The sequence below is a fragment of the Bacillus rossius genome, chromosome 2, assembly GCF_032445375.1.
Source record: "Bacillus rossius redtenbacheri isolate Brsri chromosome 2, Brsri_v3, whole genome shotgun sequence".
NCBI classification, from domain to species: Eukaryota; Metazoa; Arthropoda; class Insecta; order Phasmatodea; family Bacillidae; genus Bacillus; species Bacillus rossius.
In genome coordinates this window covers 30,212,204-30,230,842 of record NC_086331.1, presented here as the reverse complement: position 1 = coordinate 30,230,842, position 18,639 = coordinate 30,212,204, and the positions used below count along the sequence as shown (strand labels likewise).

Below are 18,639 nucleotides of genomic sequence, written 5' to 3'. Positions count from 1 at the left end.
GGGCTGGAGCCGGTGTGAACAGTGTGGTGGAAATGACAAGAGTACTACACCATTGTCTTTACACAAATCCAAAACTGTAACACTAAGGTGAGAGGAATGGTTGTCTAGTAACAACAATAGAAGTGGATCGTCTTTGTTCGGTTTGGTTTAGGCAATAAAATGTTTCATAAATTGCACAAAACTGTCCTCTGCCATCCATCCAGATCCTGTAGCAGCACCAATGCAACCAGCTGGTCCATCTAGTATGAAGTGGTCTTTGAATTTATTTCTTGGCAAGATAATCATAGGAGGAATAAAGGTTCCCTGTGCAATCACCGCTGCAGAAACAGTTACGAGTTCACCACGTTCTGCTGATGTGACTGTTCCCACTTGTTTGACTCCTTTTCCTGCGACAATTTTATTTGGTTTCAGCACAGTAGTTGCTCCAGTTTCATAACAGTTCCAAATTTTTGAAGGAAGTAGCCCTGATGGGTGACGTGAGTAAACATCAGAGAGTTTCTTGTAAAATTCATTCATATTATGCTTTTTAAAACTTGTCATCCTGGCTTAGCTAGTTTCTTCCGGTTGTCTTATTGATAGCTCTGGATGTCTTTTCAAAAATCCACACAACCAGTCCACTCCTGCTGTTTCTTTTTCTGCCCAAGATGGGGGCATTTTTAGTCCATATTTTTTATCACAAAGGTACCCTTAGGGGTCAATCCAAACATGATGTCACTGCATCCGACTCGGAAGTGTTGTTCGTTAATACCGCCAAAAAACTGTGTTTTAAGAGATAACAAACTCGGGAAATGTACTAAAGTAGTAAGAAATGGTATTCTATGTGAAAACTGTGACAAATGGTATCACTTCAATAAGTGTAGCAATATAGAGGAAAGAAATATTCCAGAAAATGAGTGGGCCTGTGCCACGTGTGCCACTTGTGTAATACAAATTAATGGATGATGAAGAAAACTACACGGCATCACTGTAGAGGGAGTACAACACAACGCATAACATTTGTGCAACTGTCTCAGACGATAGTGCTACGAAAACGCAGGTGGTCCTTGTCATCCAACTTCTGGAAGAGGTGAGTTCACTACGAGAAGTCATAAATGTACTGAAAATTGAGCTTAAATCTGTCTGACAAAGGTAAAGAAACTGCAGTGAGTCTTCCTTCTCCGTGATTGCGGTCGCAAGTGGTGCGTAAGCGGAAGTTCAGCAAGACAACTTTACCGTGTGATTTTTCCATTCGTGTATCAAATAAGTTTGATGCTCTGAAAAACAGGGCAGAAGAGGCTACCAAACAAGACCACACAATCAAACGCGATTCAGTGAAACACAAAAAGTCAGGTAACATAGTTATCCTTGCTGCCAGTCATGGCAGAGGCATAGCTGGCGTGTTGAGTAATGTAATGCCTGAAAAATGTGTATTTGGTATGATTAAACCAGGTGCAAGTATACAAACCGTCCTGGTAAAAAGTGAAAAACTTGGTCACAACGATTCAGCTGTAATCATTGGTGGATCCAATGATGTTTCAAAAATGAAGGTGATAAAGTGATTAATGTGCTGAAACAAAAACAGAAACTTTTTAGTGAAACAAATGTGATATTGTTACAGAACGACCCCCCCCCCCTCCCGTCCCGTCCCGATCAACCAACTTGGTCGTGTGTTAATGTAGTAGTAAAGGACATAAATAGGAGTATCAACAATGTTTGTAATTTGTTTAAAAATGTTCAAGTTATAGAAACTAGTACATTAGCTAGGAAATTATTTACCAGGCATGGATTGCACTTGAGCCGCGAAGGTAAACAGAAACTGACTACTCTAATCCATAGCTCTACCAAAACAATGTCAGGTGGGGAGTGCATATCCGAGATTATTCCTTTAAGCTTTACTGTACAGGGGAACTAGAGAATGGAACTGAACTAATAAATAATAAATACAGTAAAGCTCGGTTCTCAAACTCAAACACAAGTACTTTTAAAGTTGATTTTGGTGAGAATGTATTCACACTACCTATAAGTACTGACAATGGTAATTTTTTTTTCCGAATAACAGAAGTACTATATATTTGAAAGATTTGTGCAATTGGAGTGCATGACTTTATGTAGGCTTGATGTAGCCTACATCAAGTCAACAGAAGTATTAATGTAAAGTCCCGGAATTTAATATCTAGGAATAGCAATACATATGGTACACAAACTAAAGATAATATTCTCAATAAACAAGACAAACACAATGCTTCTAACAAACCTATGCGTCTCATATTGCACCAGAATATGCAGTCACTGAGAAACAAACTCACTGATCTCGATTTGTTATTTAACACTACACTGTTAAAAAGTGAAGCAACTACTCCAAATATTACATGCTTTACTAAACATTGGTTAAATAATGAAGAAATTGCGTTTTACTCAATACCAAATTACACTATGATTTCCAATTATTGTCGAACTGAACCTATAAATGGAGGTAGTTGTATCTATATTCAAATCAAACTTGTATTTGACAGATGAATTATATTATGTATTTATAGGCCACCTGACAGAGACATTGATTCATTTTTTAAACAACTCGATAAAATAATAAACAAAGCATGGAAAACACATTAATACTCTGTGGTGACCTAAACATTGACTTCTTAAAAGAGACTAATGCAAAAAGAAAATAGTGCACATCCTTAATTCATATAACTTAAATAACATAATTAATAAGCACACCAGAATCACTAAACAATCCAGTTCTGTAATAGACTATTTCATTACCAACCTTGACCCAAAATACCTTACAAATAATGTAATGGACTATGGACTCTCAGATCATATGGCTCAGATAGTTAAAGTGCATCAATGACATGTACCTGATAGGAAAAATAAAATAAAATATAGGCGCATTTATAGGCACAATAAAACAATTTTCTTAAATATTTTGGATAAGGAAACTCGATGGATATCGATGAAATGACAGCCATTGAACAAAAATTTAAATGCATAACAGAAAAATTAACAATCATCATAAATGCCACATTTCCGTTAAAACACGTTACAACTGACCAAAAACCCAAACAATGGCTAACCAAGGGAATAATTTCATCCAGTAAAAAGCTAAAGAGCTTATATTTATTAAGTAAAACCTATAGTCAGACCACACATTTTCAGCAGTATTACAAGAACTACAAAAAAAAAAATTATAGGAGTGTAATACGACAGGGTAAGAGGATGTATTTACAGAACAGGATAAATCTAAGTGAAAATAAAATGACCACAACATGGAAAATAATCAATTCTGAACTAGGTAGGGACACTAAACTGGCAAAATAAATCAATAAACTAGAAATAAATGGCAAAGTAATACAGGACAGTGAGCAGATTGCTTCAGAATTCAATATGTTTTTCACTAATATTGCTGTACACTAAATTCAACACAAAACAGACAAATAACAGAATCTATTCAAAGTCTGAAACATCATTGTCCCTTTAACAATAAGACCATTTACTTATACCCAACATCAGCAAAAGAAATAATAAAATTTATAAAACAATTAAAAAACTCAAATTCTTCAGATATCTATGGCATATCAAACAAAATGATAAAAGTTTCTGGACATCACATTTCTAAGCAACTATCAAAACTAATGAATGAAGTTTTTCTGGAAGGTATTGTACCATACTGTTAGAAAAAAACAAATAATACTCCCTGTCTATAAAAAAGGAATTACAACAGATGCAGCAAACTATAGGCCTATTAGTTTACTACCAATTTTTGCCAAAATCTTTTAAAAAGTACTTTACAATAGACTATCACTTTTCTTCAGAGACTGCAATATTTTGAACAATAATCAATATGGTTTTCAATAACATAAATCAACATTAAATGCTATACATAATTTCACTAGTAAAGTTATTAACATTTTGGTCTATATTAATGACCTGCCTCTAAACATTCCACAGGCCAACACAGCCGTAACTTATACTGAGAGCTAACATGTTACACATCAGAACATCCAACATCAATTAATGCAAATGAGTCATTGAAGAGAGAAAAAAAATTGCTCTGCGAGGTGAGGTAGAAATCGACAGTGGCAGCCCCAAGTAGCCGAACAATGAAGGCAAGGATGGGATTAGCCTAACTCTCGGCAAGGGAACGAATATCTGAACAAAAATACACGGACAGGTCATGGTCACTAATGTCATGTTTAGATTTACAGGGAATCCAAGAAATAAACCATCCAGCGCTGCGCCTATTTCCTGCCGCTCAAAACAGCTATTAGCCCAGGAAACAAAGAAATAAAAAGGACATATCTGTGAAAAATTTGTGCAAATACGAAATTTTATACATTGGTACAGTTGACTATGCTTAATAACATACCGTTAGTTACTGTTATAGACCTTGTGCGTATCACCGAAAACATGCAATTAAGTTCTATATAACAGCGACTTAAAGCAGTCCCTTAAAATGCTTCCCAATTATGCAGTTTTAAAAGAATTTTTCCAATAACCAATCGGAATAATGTAAAAACGCTATTTAACATATTTATGTTAAAAATATTTCGTGTGTTAAGATTAAGGATAGGATTTAATTCAAATTATTTATAAAGTAAGTTTTATATTTAATCTCTACCACCCGAACAGCTAAAAATAAGATTTGCATCGAACTGAAGAGCCCAATGTGAAAAATTTCGGTATAAATATTTTTGCGTATTCTTTAAGCTCTAAGACAGTGTATTGATTGAGAGTCTATCTAAACAGGTTGGTTCACTAGAGTGGACCGAGTTTCGCAGAGGGTTTACACTGCAACGGTTCTAAGCTCTCACGGCCAGCGCGACATTGCGAGACTCATTATTATTTTTGGTATTATTCAGGGACTAGCTAATAACCCGCGTCTTCGATAGCACATTTTCTGAGTATTAATAAAATCATACTATTAAAAAGCTTACATCCAGCATTATTTTTATAGAGATACTAGCTGACCCGGCGAACTTCGTACCGCCTTAGCGTAGCAATGATGCACTACTTTATTTTGTATAGCTGACCTATCTTAGGTATGAGTACCTATTTAATTTGAACTGAAATCTATAATATCCTCCATATAAAAATGAATCCATAATTCCCTGGTATCACTATAACTGAAAAGGACCTTACTAATTTAATTAAATAAAAAACAAAATATATATTGTCAAAATAGTGTTTATTCCATAGGATTCAATAATTCCACTAATGTTTTTACAAATTGCTATTGAACAACTTGGCATTTTTAAGTAAACAATGAGCTCAATACCACGCGCGCTCTATAAATCAACTAATAGTCTCTGTACCCCTCACTGCTTCTCTCTACTCTAATGCTTTTTGATAAACTATATTTTTAGTTTTATGTTCTGGCGCGTAAATAAATAATGTTGATGGTTTTCCGACACGGGAACAGGCGACATATAATTGGCCATGTGAAAAACATGGATTTTCTAGGTTGATGCCACATACACTTAGCGACTGCCCTTGCGATTTATTTATTGACATTGCAAATGCTAGCCGCACTGGAAACTGTAAACGCTTAAAGCTGAATGGCATGTCGTTCGGTATCATAGGGATGCGTGGGATTAAAACATCTTCGCCTTTGTACTTCCCTTTCAAAATTGTGGCTTCGATGACATTGTTCAATAATTTCTTCACCGCAAGCTGGGTGCCATTACACAGACGTGGCTGGTTTATGTTCCGTAACATAATAATTACTGATCCGATTTTTAATTGCAGATTATGAGGTGGTAAGCCAGGTAATTCAAGCGAATTTAAAAATTCTGTTGGATAATTCACAACTTCATCTTCATTAGTAACGGAATCAACTGATTTGTAATTCTTCAATTCGCCAGCTATTTTCTCTTGAATCAGAAAATTCATTTCGTTCACATCAACATTTTTTGCAGCCAATATAACACGTTCGCTTAACCAAACGTGATTTACGTAATTTTGAGCAATGTTTGGGAAAACCATCTCCATGAGTTCGGTCTTTGATTCACAAAAGTTACAAAAATTGGTAGGGAATGTAATGTATCCAGATGATGTATCAACAGCAATATTACCATTACCAATATCGAGCAGTTGTTTGGAAAAAAGTTCTCCAGGCTGGTCTCCTTGCAATTCGACTCTCATGTTTATACTCAATTTAAGTGTTTTAATGTATTTCCATAAAATGGACGACTTCAAACATGCATTTAGTTCATCAGCTGGCGTTGAGCGTGGAACAACTGGCAATATTTGTCGAAAATCACCTGCCAATAGTATCATTGCACCACCAAACCGGTTTTTGTTATTTCGTAAATCTTGCATTGAGCGATCTAATGCCTCCAAAGATTTTTTGTGTGCCATCGTGCATTCATCCCAAATGATCAATCTGGTTTGCTGCAGCACTTTGGCCATGGCAGAATTCCTCGAAAGGTTGCAAGTTGGAGTTTCATTTATTTGAAGGTTTAACGGCAACTTGAGAGCTGAATGAACTGTTCGACCGCCTTCCAACAACGTAGCTGCAATACCTGATGAAGCTAGGGCTAGTGCAATTCCATTTTGCGATCGAATCGTGGCCAAAATCAATGATAACAAAAACGTTTTTCCAGTTCCACCAGGAGCATCTAAAAAATAAAATCCACCAGTTCCATCGTTCACTACTTTCATGAGCGTATCGTAGGCATATTTTTGTTGTTAAAAGGGGAACTGTTATATCAACCATTTCTCGTAATGTTTCAGAATCGTATTGAGCTTCGCGTCTCAATTTTTGATCAAATGTGTCGTGCATTGGGCGATTGGGTGCTATCATTCCTATTTGTGTTAATACTTTGTTGGTAAGCATCAAGCACATGTCCTCAATTAAAATTAATGCTTCATTGTGAATTTCTTCGTTCATTTGTAAATCTGCATTCGATGTTCTAAGACGCATCTGATGCAATATATCTTCCGCCATATGATCTTTGTATTTATGCCATAAATCAGTCGGTGTTGATGGGAAGCATGTAGACAAAATTATAGAAAATAATGTTCGTATTTGTTTAGCATTTGACAAAATCACAGCATCTTCGAGAGTGTGGTCCCAATGAGTGTCATTTTCTAACAATCCCAAATGTTGACAGGCTTCTCTGTATGTGCCACACAATAGACCATTAACAGTTCGCAGATGTTGGAATGATGTTGGACCACGAACATTTACTAACAGTAAACGCAAATAAAAACACTCGTCTTGACTGGGATGGACAGCATAAAGACGGCCTAGTGCATCGGTGGAAAATACTTGTGGATAACCTGGAACTGGCTGTCCTCGTTTACGTCGTTGAAATTTTTTTGATGATTGATTCCAGGTATAATATCTTGGCATTTCGGAGTAAAGTAGCGTTCAGGCAAAATCATCATTCTGGCACATTTCAATGAAGCTGGTTAATGTTGTCGATGGTGGCCTGTCAACTCGTTGTAATACGTTTGCATCTGTAAAATACACCCGTTGACCATTTTCCAAATGTACGGCCAAGTGAACAACAGTAGGGTGTCGTTCATGTATAGGAAACGAAAATATACGCCACATGCCTTCGTTACTACTAACATAGCGACCCATTTGATATTGAGTGACTTCATCATTTGAATTTTCGGCAGCAACTCCGAAGACAGCCATATCACTACCTTTGTTCACATACTTGCAAATGTATTTAATAGATTTTACGGAATGGCAAAATTCGACGTTTATGTGTGCTTTATATGCCTTGCAGAGTAATGGCGAAAACGGAACAACCCAACGATTATCAACTTCAATGTCCTGTCGATTTAATTTGACTATTGTTGACTTTCCATTGTCATCAATGGATCGGCGGCGATAAAGTGGATATCCATCATTTCCAGTAATAGTTTCTGCTACTAATTGTCTTGGGTAGCGTTTTGAACATTTTCCTTCAACCATACATGGAGAGTTGGGATTTAATATTCCACATGGACCATGTATCATATTTTTTGTAATAACCTCATGTAACAGTGGGTCTTCATTATAATCGGGAATTTCTGCTGATATAACATGATCAATTTCATTCGGTCTTATCCTCTCAACCAACCAAATGAGGATATGTGCATGTGGTAATCCGCGTTTTTGCCACTCAACTGAGTACATCCAACAGCGCGTCTCGCCGAACACGCGATGCTTAACAATAAAATCCATGAGTGATTTTAATTTCATTTTGAACACCCTTGCAGTGATATCGTGGCGATCAATGGGTGATTGGCTAGTAAATAATTCTTGTTGAATTTCTGTCCACTTTGGATTGCATGTGAATGTGATAAACAAATCTGGTGTGCCATAATGTCGTACATAGCACATAGCATCTTGAGCATATTCATGCATATGACGCGGACTTCCGACGTATGTTGCTGGGAGAATAGTTGTTCTGCCAACATTCTGTGCATTTCCATCAGCATTAATGGCATCCCGAAGATGAATGTATTCCTCGGAACGGAGTTTTGCCTGGTTCAACCTGATAAATGTCAATCGTTCAGTTTCAACTTTCACATACATATCCACAGCGTATTGGTGAAATAGACGCCGACATTTTAAGATGTGATTGTCCTCATTTTCCCGAACCATCATTCTGTATGAATAATAATTCATTGAACTAACTTTTTTGTTCGTGTCAGCACCTGTAAACAATTTTTTGTGTTAATTATATAAATTTTAAGTTAGTAAACATATATTTTAATGTAGTAAACATATTGTTAACAATTTACCTGTAACTGGATTTATCATCTTCATTGAAATATGATAGCCGTCTTCACCTTGCCAAAATAAGATAGGATATTGTAAGGCATCATATGATCGATGTGTTTCAGACACACGCTGAAGCTGATTGTTCCGCCGATGTAAAACAATGTCTCGGTTTTCTAAATTTTCACCCACGACAACAATAGCCACTTCATCAATTGTTGGCGCATTAAAACGTCCAGCATGTTGTCCTGCAGGCACCTTATCGGCTCTGATGACAATTTTGTGATTATCTGATGGCATGCGGTCTAATGCAGTTGTGAATAATGCAACTAATTCATTGTGTTGATGGAAAAATGTTTGAAGTTGTTCCACAATGGATCTTTTCACTGAGTTGTTGTGTGCGCAACGCTGATCGACTTCTCTAGCTGAATTGCCCATAAAATATATTTGCAAAAATTTATAGTCTTCATCAGGCATTGGCAATAAGGAACCTGTTCGATGATATATTTGACCCTGAATCTGCAAAAATATAAATATGTATATAGGTTATTGTATAGCAAATTGTAACACCATGTGGCTGGAAAAATATTGCCACAATACTTTACATCATTTTTTCAAATTAAAACTACTTTAAACCTCGACATTGAGCAGCCTTCAATGGCAGCTTTAGGTAATAGTCTTTACCAAGTATTGGAACACCTTGCTCATGCCACTATGAAATACAACATGTTATAAAATGTTGCTGATTAAGTCATTTGATTATAGACTATTATTAAGTATTTGACTTATTGCTTACAAAATAAACACATCACTGGCTCAACATATTTTGCACCAGCTACATGGTTGTAAAACTAAAAAAATTGTTTACCATTATACTTACTTACTTTGAAAGTAGGCATAAAATTGTCTCGAATAACTTTTGTTGCTCCAAATGATGTCATTTGAAAGCAATTATTGTACTGCTGGATATGAGACAAAAAATGATAAGAATCTTGGCAAATTCCAGAAACCAATGAATGTAGTGGCTCTGGAGGCGGTACAAATGGCGTGAATTTGACTTGGCCGCTGGCGCAACACAATCCAGGGGCTTCATTTTTAAATTTCAATGCCTTGCAATGTGGGCACACAATATTCATTAGTCCAATAGCAACAATTTGCTCTGAACTGTAATCAATTGCCACATTATAACTGAATGCAGCTCTGTGGGGATTAAACACAACATTCCTATCTTGATATCGATTCCGTTCAAGTTCATTTCGCGCTTCGCGTTGCTCATCACTTTGATTTGCTCGTATATTTCTTTGACTTGCCGTATTTCGAGTTCTGCGGCCTAAGCTTGTACGTCTGGTTGGTGGGATTGTTAAAAACGAAAATCCAACTGAAAATAAAAAGCTCTCATACATTTTCTGTATAACCATGTATACCAAATTATAGTATTGTGTAGTCACCAAAAAGTTCTAAAAATCAATATGAAGCTGTGAACTTACCATGATTAACAAACACTTATTAGCAAACAAAAATCTTCTTAGTCTTTAAAACAATTATATGTCAAACGACATAAATTTACATTAAAAAAGTTCAAAAATGAAAATTCAACTGTAAATTAAAGAAAACGGTTGTATTCTTCTTTATAAGTAAGTATATCACACAAAAACAAACATAGAAAATGTTTACATAATGTATTGATTTGTTTTTCTATTTTTAAACTGCAACACAGTAATAACGAATTATGGCATGACAATGGCCTAGGCAGAATGTACACAGCCAGAATAGCCTGCGCCAGCAGCTCTGTACCGAATGTACCGGTACAATATGTAGTAAAACACTAATGCTGATAAATATTTCCTAAACGATACAGTTTCTTTACATCCTCTTTGAAGATATTTGCAGCAAACATTCTGTCAATTCTATGTCAAACGTCATAAGGTTACTTTAAAAATATTTATATTGTACAAAGTGTAGGGTTAGTTTGGAAATAATTTTATGTATGGTGGTTTAGTATTCTTAAATTTTCTAATTTTCCGTTAAATTTTTTCTTTCATAAGAACCTTCTCGTGACAATAACAAACACAACAAAAAAAAGAATTAGTGAAATCGGTTCAGTCATTTACGCGTGATGGCGTGGCCAAGGGAAATAGGAATTCATTATTCTTAAATTTTCTAATTTTCCGCACAATTTTCTTAATTTTTTCTTTCATAAGAACCTTCTCCTGACCATAGCAAACACAACAAAAAAAAAATTAGTGAAATCGGTCCAGCCGTTCACGCGTGATGCCGTGACCAAGGAAAACGGGTTTCATTTTTATATATATAGATAACGTTTTATGATTAAACATAACCGAACCCTTTTCCCCACGCTTAAAAGACGAAATAAGAAAAAAATTAAATAATAAAATTTGTAACTCAAATTGCTGGTTTTCATTCTTAATTTTTTTCTCTGAGATCCAGAAGATTCTCTCCACATTATTTAGTAATAATACTGTAGGTAGTGATTTTATTTTCTTTTTGGCGTAGAAGTATGACGTTTGAAGAACCAAAAAAATAAACTAAGTTTGCAGTACATTTCGCTAATAAAAGTGCCGTCGTTTCGAAAAAAAATTTTATATTCATTAATACTTTCCATGAAAATTTTGCCGAAGGCTCGTTGTGAAAGTATATGGGGTTTTAAATATTTTATTGTATTTGAGTAAATTATAAGCAATGACTTGGGTAAACAATTAATTTATATGGTGGCAACAACAGTCGACGGACAAATAAAAGAAAAACTACATAAACATTTTTCGAAAGAAGTACAGTGATAACGGCTACAATAGCTAGTCTTTATTCAATATCTACATAAAACTGTATTCAATTAATTGGATTATCCTTTCAGACCTCTTTCACACCCATCACATTTCATTGGGTTTTTTACCGTTTCTATTTTTAATCCCTTTTAATGTCCATATCCTCTTTATATATGATTTAAAATGCGAATATTGTGACTTACCGATTACAGTTTTAATAAAATCAATATTCCAATTACTAAAAAACAAATTTCGTTGAACTTCTATTTTTATATAGGCCAACTAAATGTTTAATCTGGGTGGGTAACGTTTCGTCAAAATGAGGTCATACGAGACGGAAAAACTCATCAATAACAATCAGGTGGGTTAAAAGATATGTCATGACCTGCAAGTGAAAACAACCATTTGTTTTGCCTATAGTGACTTATAAAACTATCCAGATTTTTTAAACTGTGACAATTTGCTTCATTGGCTGTGATTTATATACCTATATATATATATATATATATATATATATATATATATATATATATATATATATATATATATATATATATATATATATATGTATATATATATATATATATATATAAGCCTAGTTGTTTGAACAAGGTTGACACATAACACATGAAAAAAATCCCTTTCGGCGCAGCCTACAAGAGCAGGTAGATTTCGACGTTTATATTTCTTTATGCTGGAAGAAAAGTGACTTATATTCATTTAAACAACATTACCAGAAAAATCATCAATATCCGCTTAGAGACATTTTAAATTTTAACAATGGTTTATTAATTAAAATTTTTTTAGAGGTATCTTGTATCTAATATTTACTATATTTAAATGAATAAGAACAGTTTGAATAGTGATTATAGTACAGAAATTATTAATTTGTTTTTAATCGCACAACATTTTTTATCCCATTGCACCGAGTTCATCTTATAAAAAAATTATTTTCGACCAAAGGTTTTAGATAAAATATAAGGATTTATACACAATTCTAACGGAATTGATAGTGTGCCTACTGAGGAAGATATGGAATTTTTGGTTTTTCAACCCCCCAATTTTTTCCACCCCTTGCAATAATGGTTCGTCGTATAAAAAATTATTTCAGACAAAAATTGTAAATAAAATTAATACTCTTTCAATAAAAAAGATTAGGAATCAATAACGTACATAGTACGGAAATTATTATTATCTTTAAATATTCAAACCCTGTTTTTTCCACACCTTTTACCAATGGTTCGTCTCATCAATAATTGTTTTTGACAAAAGTTTTAGATAAAAATTAAAGGATTTATACACAATTTGAATGGAATTGATATTATTCCTACTGTGGGAGTTATGATTTATTTTGACAACCCAGATTTTTTCACTTCTTGCAGTTATGATTGGTTGTACAAAATGTTATCTAAGATAAAATTTTTTGGTATTACTCATAACATTTATTAAACGTTCAAACGGATGTGATACTAATCATATTTTGGGAGTTATTTCGATTTTTCTGTATTTCTTAAAACCTTAGCCATCTCTGCCCATTTGGTCGGATATCGCCCATTAACGAACTCGACCGAGATTTCATTTATCAGTTTGAAAGTTATTTGTGCAAAATTACGACAGTTAGTCTATCGTGACTATAAAAGTTTGAATTGTATATATATATAGTAGATATATATATATAAATATAAAGGCTATATAAACTTTTGAGATGACTATTGTTTTGGGGTCTATGGACCCTAAAACGAAAAGCATTACAAAAATTTTCCGGAAGTCGCACCATGCTAACGGCTACAATAGGTAGTATTTCTTTGAGATCTACCTAACAAGGCAACAAAAAAAAACACGTAGGCCTACCACAAAAAGACGCTAATCATTACTTAAAATAAACATATATTTCATTAAATGTTAAAATAATGCAAACAGTTTTTTTTCTTTTTGTAACTATGACTTGATATTTTAATGGTTCAGTTTTGTTCAGTTGGAAAGAATCGATGTCACAAACATAATTTTCATTGTCAATACAGCAGCTTATTAATTGTCCAGTTCTGAGTGTTGTGTAATACTTCTAAATTTGTGGTTTCAAATCTTTAGGGGAATTTGTTAAAAATTTCTTAATAGTAGAGCAAACAGAGAAAACTTTAAAAAGGAATCATGTATTTAAATCTTAGCGCTTTACTTTAAATAATTTTTATCGTCGTGATCATACACGAAATAAATTTGAAAACTGATAAATTTGAAAAAAAATATTTCATAAACACTAATACAAAGTTTAATTATTTTAGCTAATACATTTCCAAAACGTGTTAAGCTCTTTTCCTAAATAGAATGATCAACCACAGAGTAGATTTACAATTTTTATGAAACTAATTCATGCAGTAAACAAAATAGTTGCCTTCATTAGAATTTTTGATCATATTAGAGATGTTTATTTGGATTTAGAAGATATTGATATGATAAAAATAGAGCTTGTTGACAAGTAAAAGAATGATTTGTATTTAATTGTTACAAAATATAACCAAAACAATTTCACGCAAAAAAAATTGCGGGGAATAAATAACCTGAACACTTTTAAGTATGTATGTTACTGTATTATCTCGTAACTTATTTACCCGTTAGTTTTCACCAATAGTTGCGGCACTTAAAAAATAATAATTTTCATGAAAAATCAAGCACGTAAGCACATATATAATTGAATGGTGAGAGAACACTAGTATTTGATACAAAAAAATGCGAATTACGCAGATATTATGTTTCATACTGCATTATAATTTAAGTGGAATGCAGTAAATATTTCAAATAAAAGACCAATGATCAAAGACCATATGAATGCATTTGTAATGCCGCAGGAAGTTTCCTTCACCTCCCACACAGTTATAAGCGCCTAATACCCAGTTCGCCCGAGCACTCCGCATTCGAGTCCCAACCACCGTGCGGGTCCCACCCACCCCTTGGGACCCCCCCCCCCCCTTCGGGTCCACCACCACCCCTCAGCCAATGGGAGAGTATTTGGCCACTGCCAATGGGAACAGTGATGTTTCTGCGGGGCGGACCAAGGGCTGCCAGGAGGTATCGTGGAGGGAGGTCGAAGCAGTGCAGGGGAAACGGTCGGGGTTATGACGAGGTCGGGGAACTGACATAGAGCCGGCCTTGCTTACTTTTTTTGAAAGTAAGAAAGGTTTTTGCGATTTAAATAATCTTCAGAAAGCAGGAAAACGGCACAAATTGTCCCACAGTCACATTATATGTTTTAATGAGCTCAAACAGTTTGGTAAAACACATATAGAATTTGCAGTTAGTAGCCAGTATCAGCTAAGCATTGAGATCCATAATGAAGTAAGAAAAAACATATGGATCATGTGCCATCTTATAAGAGCAACTTGTTTTTTTTTTTTTTGGCTAAACAAGAACAAACTTTTCGTGATCATGATGAGTCTTCTTTGTCACTTGTTACGGGTAATTATATAGAATTTCTTAATGAATTGGCTGAATATGATAATGAACTCCAAAGTTTTTTACAGACATGCTTTATTATTTAAAAAAATAAATATTTCTACCAATGATATAGTCAATGTTCAGTTACAAAAACTATACAAATAACACCATTTTGTACCATGAAATCCAAATTTTTCTGGGTTAAGGGAGGCCACCCCCCAACACATCATTATTGGGGTGAACAATGTTGTTGTTGCTTCCCCTCATATAAACCTCACGCCTTGCCACCACTTCTATTGCTAAGTCAAATAAACAGTAACACTTGTTTAAGTTGTAAGTTATTAATTTATGAAATTTATTTAAACATTTCTAATCATCATTATAATGTATTGTTAGATGCAAATAAATTGTAGAAGATAAAAATAAAGAAAACTTTTTTTTCTTACTTCTTTGCGGGTTTTTCTGTGTTTAATTACTGTGGCAAGTGCAACTACTAGTATGGAAAAAAACACCCAATTATTTTCATTGTTAAATTTTTCCATGCTGTTTAAGTGTTTGTTGCTCTATCTCTAACACATAGAGTTAATAATTTCAAAAATGCTTCACATATTATTTTAGTTGAATCGTTTTCCTTTAGATAACTAAATAAACAAAATAATATTAACAGTGTTGGTCTAAGTTTTGAATTACTTATTTGGACCTCTTACATACACTTAGTATGTTCATGGTTTCAATAGGTATTTTGCCAGTGGAGACCCTAGAATTTGTAGAGCCTTGGCGTTCAATTCCCAAATGCACACTGCGAGTAGGCGGTAGGCATGAGTGTTGTCTGGCTTCCTGCCTGTGGGGCATTCATCGTATTCGTACAGCCGCTTGCAGAGGCAGGTGAGTGAAGTCCTAGCAAAAACTTGACAGGTTAATCAAATGTGTATGTGTGTCTGTGTGTGTGTGTTTGTGTAAGTGTGTATACATAGGTTGTGCTGAATTAACTGCTACTAAGAGATGTTTGTATATGTCAAAGAGGATTTTTGTTAATTTATTTTTGTATGGATTTTAAACTTTAAAAGTGTTTTAAGTAAGCTTTATTTTATAACACTAGTTTTATTATGTTATTTGCCCTCTGAATAGTTTGCATGTGTAGTCATCACTGACCCCCCACCCCTAGCGTATGCCTGTGAGCCCTCATCTCCCGCCCGCCAGACAGAGCAGGCATGCCGTTGTTCCCTCCACTGCTTCTTGGTTACTAGTGACTACATGGCATGGCCCGGTCACCTCAACATAAACCGATTGTATGCATAAGGCTTTTTAATGTTATTGCTTAAATAAGTGAAATGTATTAGCGTGTGAGCTCTGCTGAAAGGAATAAAGACTTTGTAACAGAAGTAAGGTGTTTATGACAGACCACAAGGGAGTGGGTGTCCGCGGGAAGCGATTGACTAGACATAGAGCCCACGATAAATCAGATCCGTAACATGTCCGATGCTAAAAGTGGCCAGAGAAGATACAGGGAAATCAAGTCTGGTATCCACATAGATAACGTCACACATTATTGGAGTGTCTTACGCTAGTTTTGTGAGCTCTCTCATATGGTGGCACACTAAGATTCTTTTAAAAAAAATGGTTCCTTGAAGATAATGCTAGGTTCTATGAAAGTATGGGGTGATAAATTTTAACATGCTAGAGTAAAGAACATTATTCCTAAATTAGCTGAATAGAAAAAAATGCTTTCTACTGCACTTAAGTTTGGCATTCAGTTTCAACTGACACTAAAATAAAGTAATTTTTTTAATTCTGAGTAAGTTTGATACTAACCATATGCCGTAGCTGACACAGCACAAAAAATAACCGGAATACAAAACAGGAAGAAACCAATAGCACCTCCTTGTAGCCCAACTATATAAAATATGAGTCCAGTGTACACCAAAGGCCCAAAAATAGCTCTTGGAATCTAAAAACAAAGAAAAAGTATACAATATTATGTTAATTTACTTGTTAACAAACAATAATAACACTTACATTACAGCTGTGTTACATTGCATTTGATTTTAATAATTTCTAAAAAAGTTAATTCAGTAACTTTTAAAGGTTTACCTACTTGTTAAATGTGGCATTGTTTAGTTATGCATTTTATGGAAATGTGCATGAATTATAATGTATTTTACAACTAAATCTTCTAAGGTTGATCATGTTGATGTTGGCTGCAGTGTAACCAATGAGTATAGTTCAACTTATTGTGATGTAATCTCTTGTTTGTGTAATGGTGGTCTAGTGCAACATGTGTATTAAGAACCATCAATGCACTGACACTGTAGTTATAACAAACCCAAAATGGCATTATGAAAGATAGGAACCATGGCAAACTTAAGGCCTAATGTAGCCGTTGTGGCAAAATTAATAGTTTGCTATAAACTGATGGCGCAACATCTTAAAAATTAAATGAGGAATTTCTATATGTCCTTGCTGGCCATGATTACAAAGGCTGACTTCTATGTGGTGAGCCATGGTCTATCCTTGACATGACTCAAATTAATTTATGAACATTAAGATGGTCACCAAGTGGTAAGGATATATCGCAGGTTCTCTTTCTGCATAACAGTAAACTGTAAAGTCATAACTTTACCATTTGATGATTATAAAAATAACTGAGCCAATCTAAGATAGACTTAATCTCCTAGCTTCGTGATGCAAACTGGAAGTGTGGACTAAACACCAAATACCTCAGACACAATTAAACTAATGTACCTACATAATATGAATGCTGTTTATGGCTCATCCAAAAACTACATTCAACTCATTACTAGTATTGTAAGGTTAAAAGAGTGGGTACCTAAATTGTTTTGCTTCTATTACTTTATGTTTTTTTCATATTTATTTAATTTCATTCATAATATAACAATACTTAATTGTTTATAAAAAGTGTTTTTTTACTAAAGTCCTTATTTAATGGTATTTATGAGCTTAATGGCCAATTGTATGCCAGTCCTACCATGTTATGAAAGCATGAATTCATGTGGTACAGAGTTTTGGATTAACCAATCATATGTAGCCGTTGTCTTGTTTTGACTTATTTTTAGTACAGCATTAATTAAATCAATAATAATAGGTTTTCTAAAACCCTGCAAAATACAGGTTTTTGTTATTTTGTAATAACCTAATTATAATTGATTTATGAATTATATACCTACTAAAAATAAAAAAAATAAAAATTATTTATTTAAAAATATGTTGAAAATATATAAAACTCGTGGCCTTAACATGATTTCTAGAGAAAAAGAACCACAAAAAAATGAAGCAAAATTAAAATCACAAACAGCCTTTTGTAAGCCAGATAAGAACTATATCTTGACCAATTAGAGTAACTACATATTTAGCTTACTATTTTTATGATGAACAGAGTATGTTCTAAATTGGAGAAAGAAACATTTGCACTGATGCTCAGCCCTTGGGTTCACCACCATATTAATGTCAGTTCTTACCGAAATAAGCATTTTCGAGATGTAGTAAGGTCCTGGGTTGTATAATCCATTTCCAATCTCCCTGAGCAGAACAGGTATCTCCTGAGGGAACGTGTGGAAGACGCTGTACGAGTAGGTAAAGATGGTCTCGGTGACAGTTAGATACAACAGCCCTTGCATGTTCTGGATCCCTGTCTGCTCGTCCATCACCAGGTTTGTGTACGGAGTAGATATCAGGAGGCCCACGCACTGAAACACACATCAGTTCAGC

At 34.4% G+C, this 18,639-nt stretch overlaps 1 protein-coding gene across 2 annotated transcripts in view; it reads right to left on the bottom strand.

Annotated features, from left to right (window-relative positions):
• The window catches only part of LOC134529215 (protein scarlet-like), a 183,992-nt gene that overhangs the window by 17,061 nt on the left and 148,292 nt on the right, over positions 1 to 18,639 (bottom strand). Inside the window, exons 11-12 of one of the 2 annotated variants that reach the window (XM_063363083.1) lie at positions 18,390 to 18,617; positions 16,726 to 16,861 (exon numbers count right to left, since the gene is read on the bottom strand). In XM_063363083.1, coding sequence (XP_063219153.1) covers positions 16,726 to 16,861; positions 18,390 to 18,617 — 364 coding nt within the window. Of the gene's footprint in view, positions 1 to 15,238; positions 16,862 to 18,389; positions 18,618 to 18,639 lie in introns of those variants that run through there. The other variant, XM_063363084.1, reaches the window with a different exon arrangement.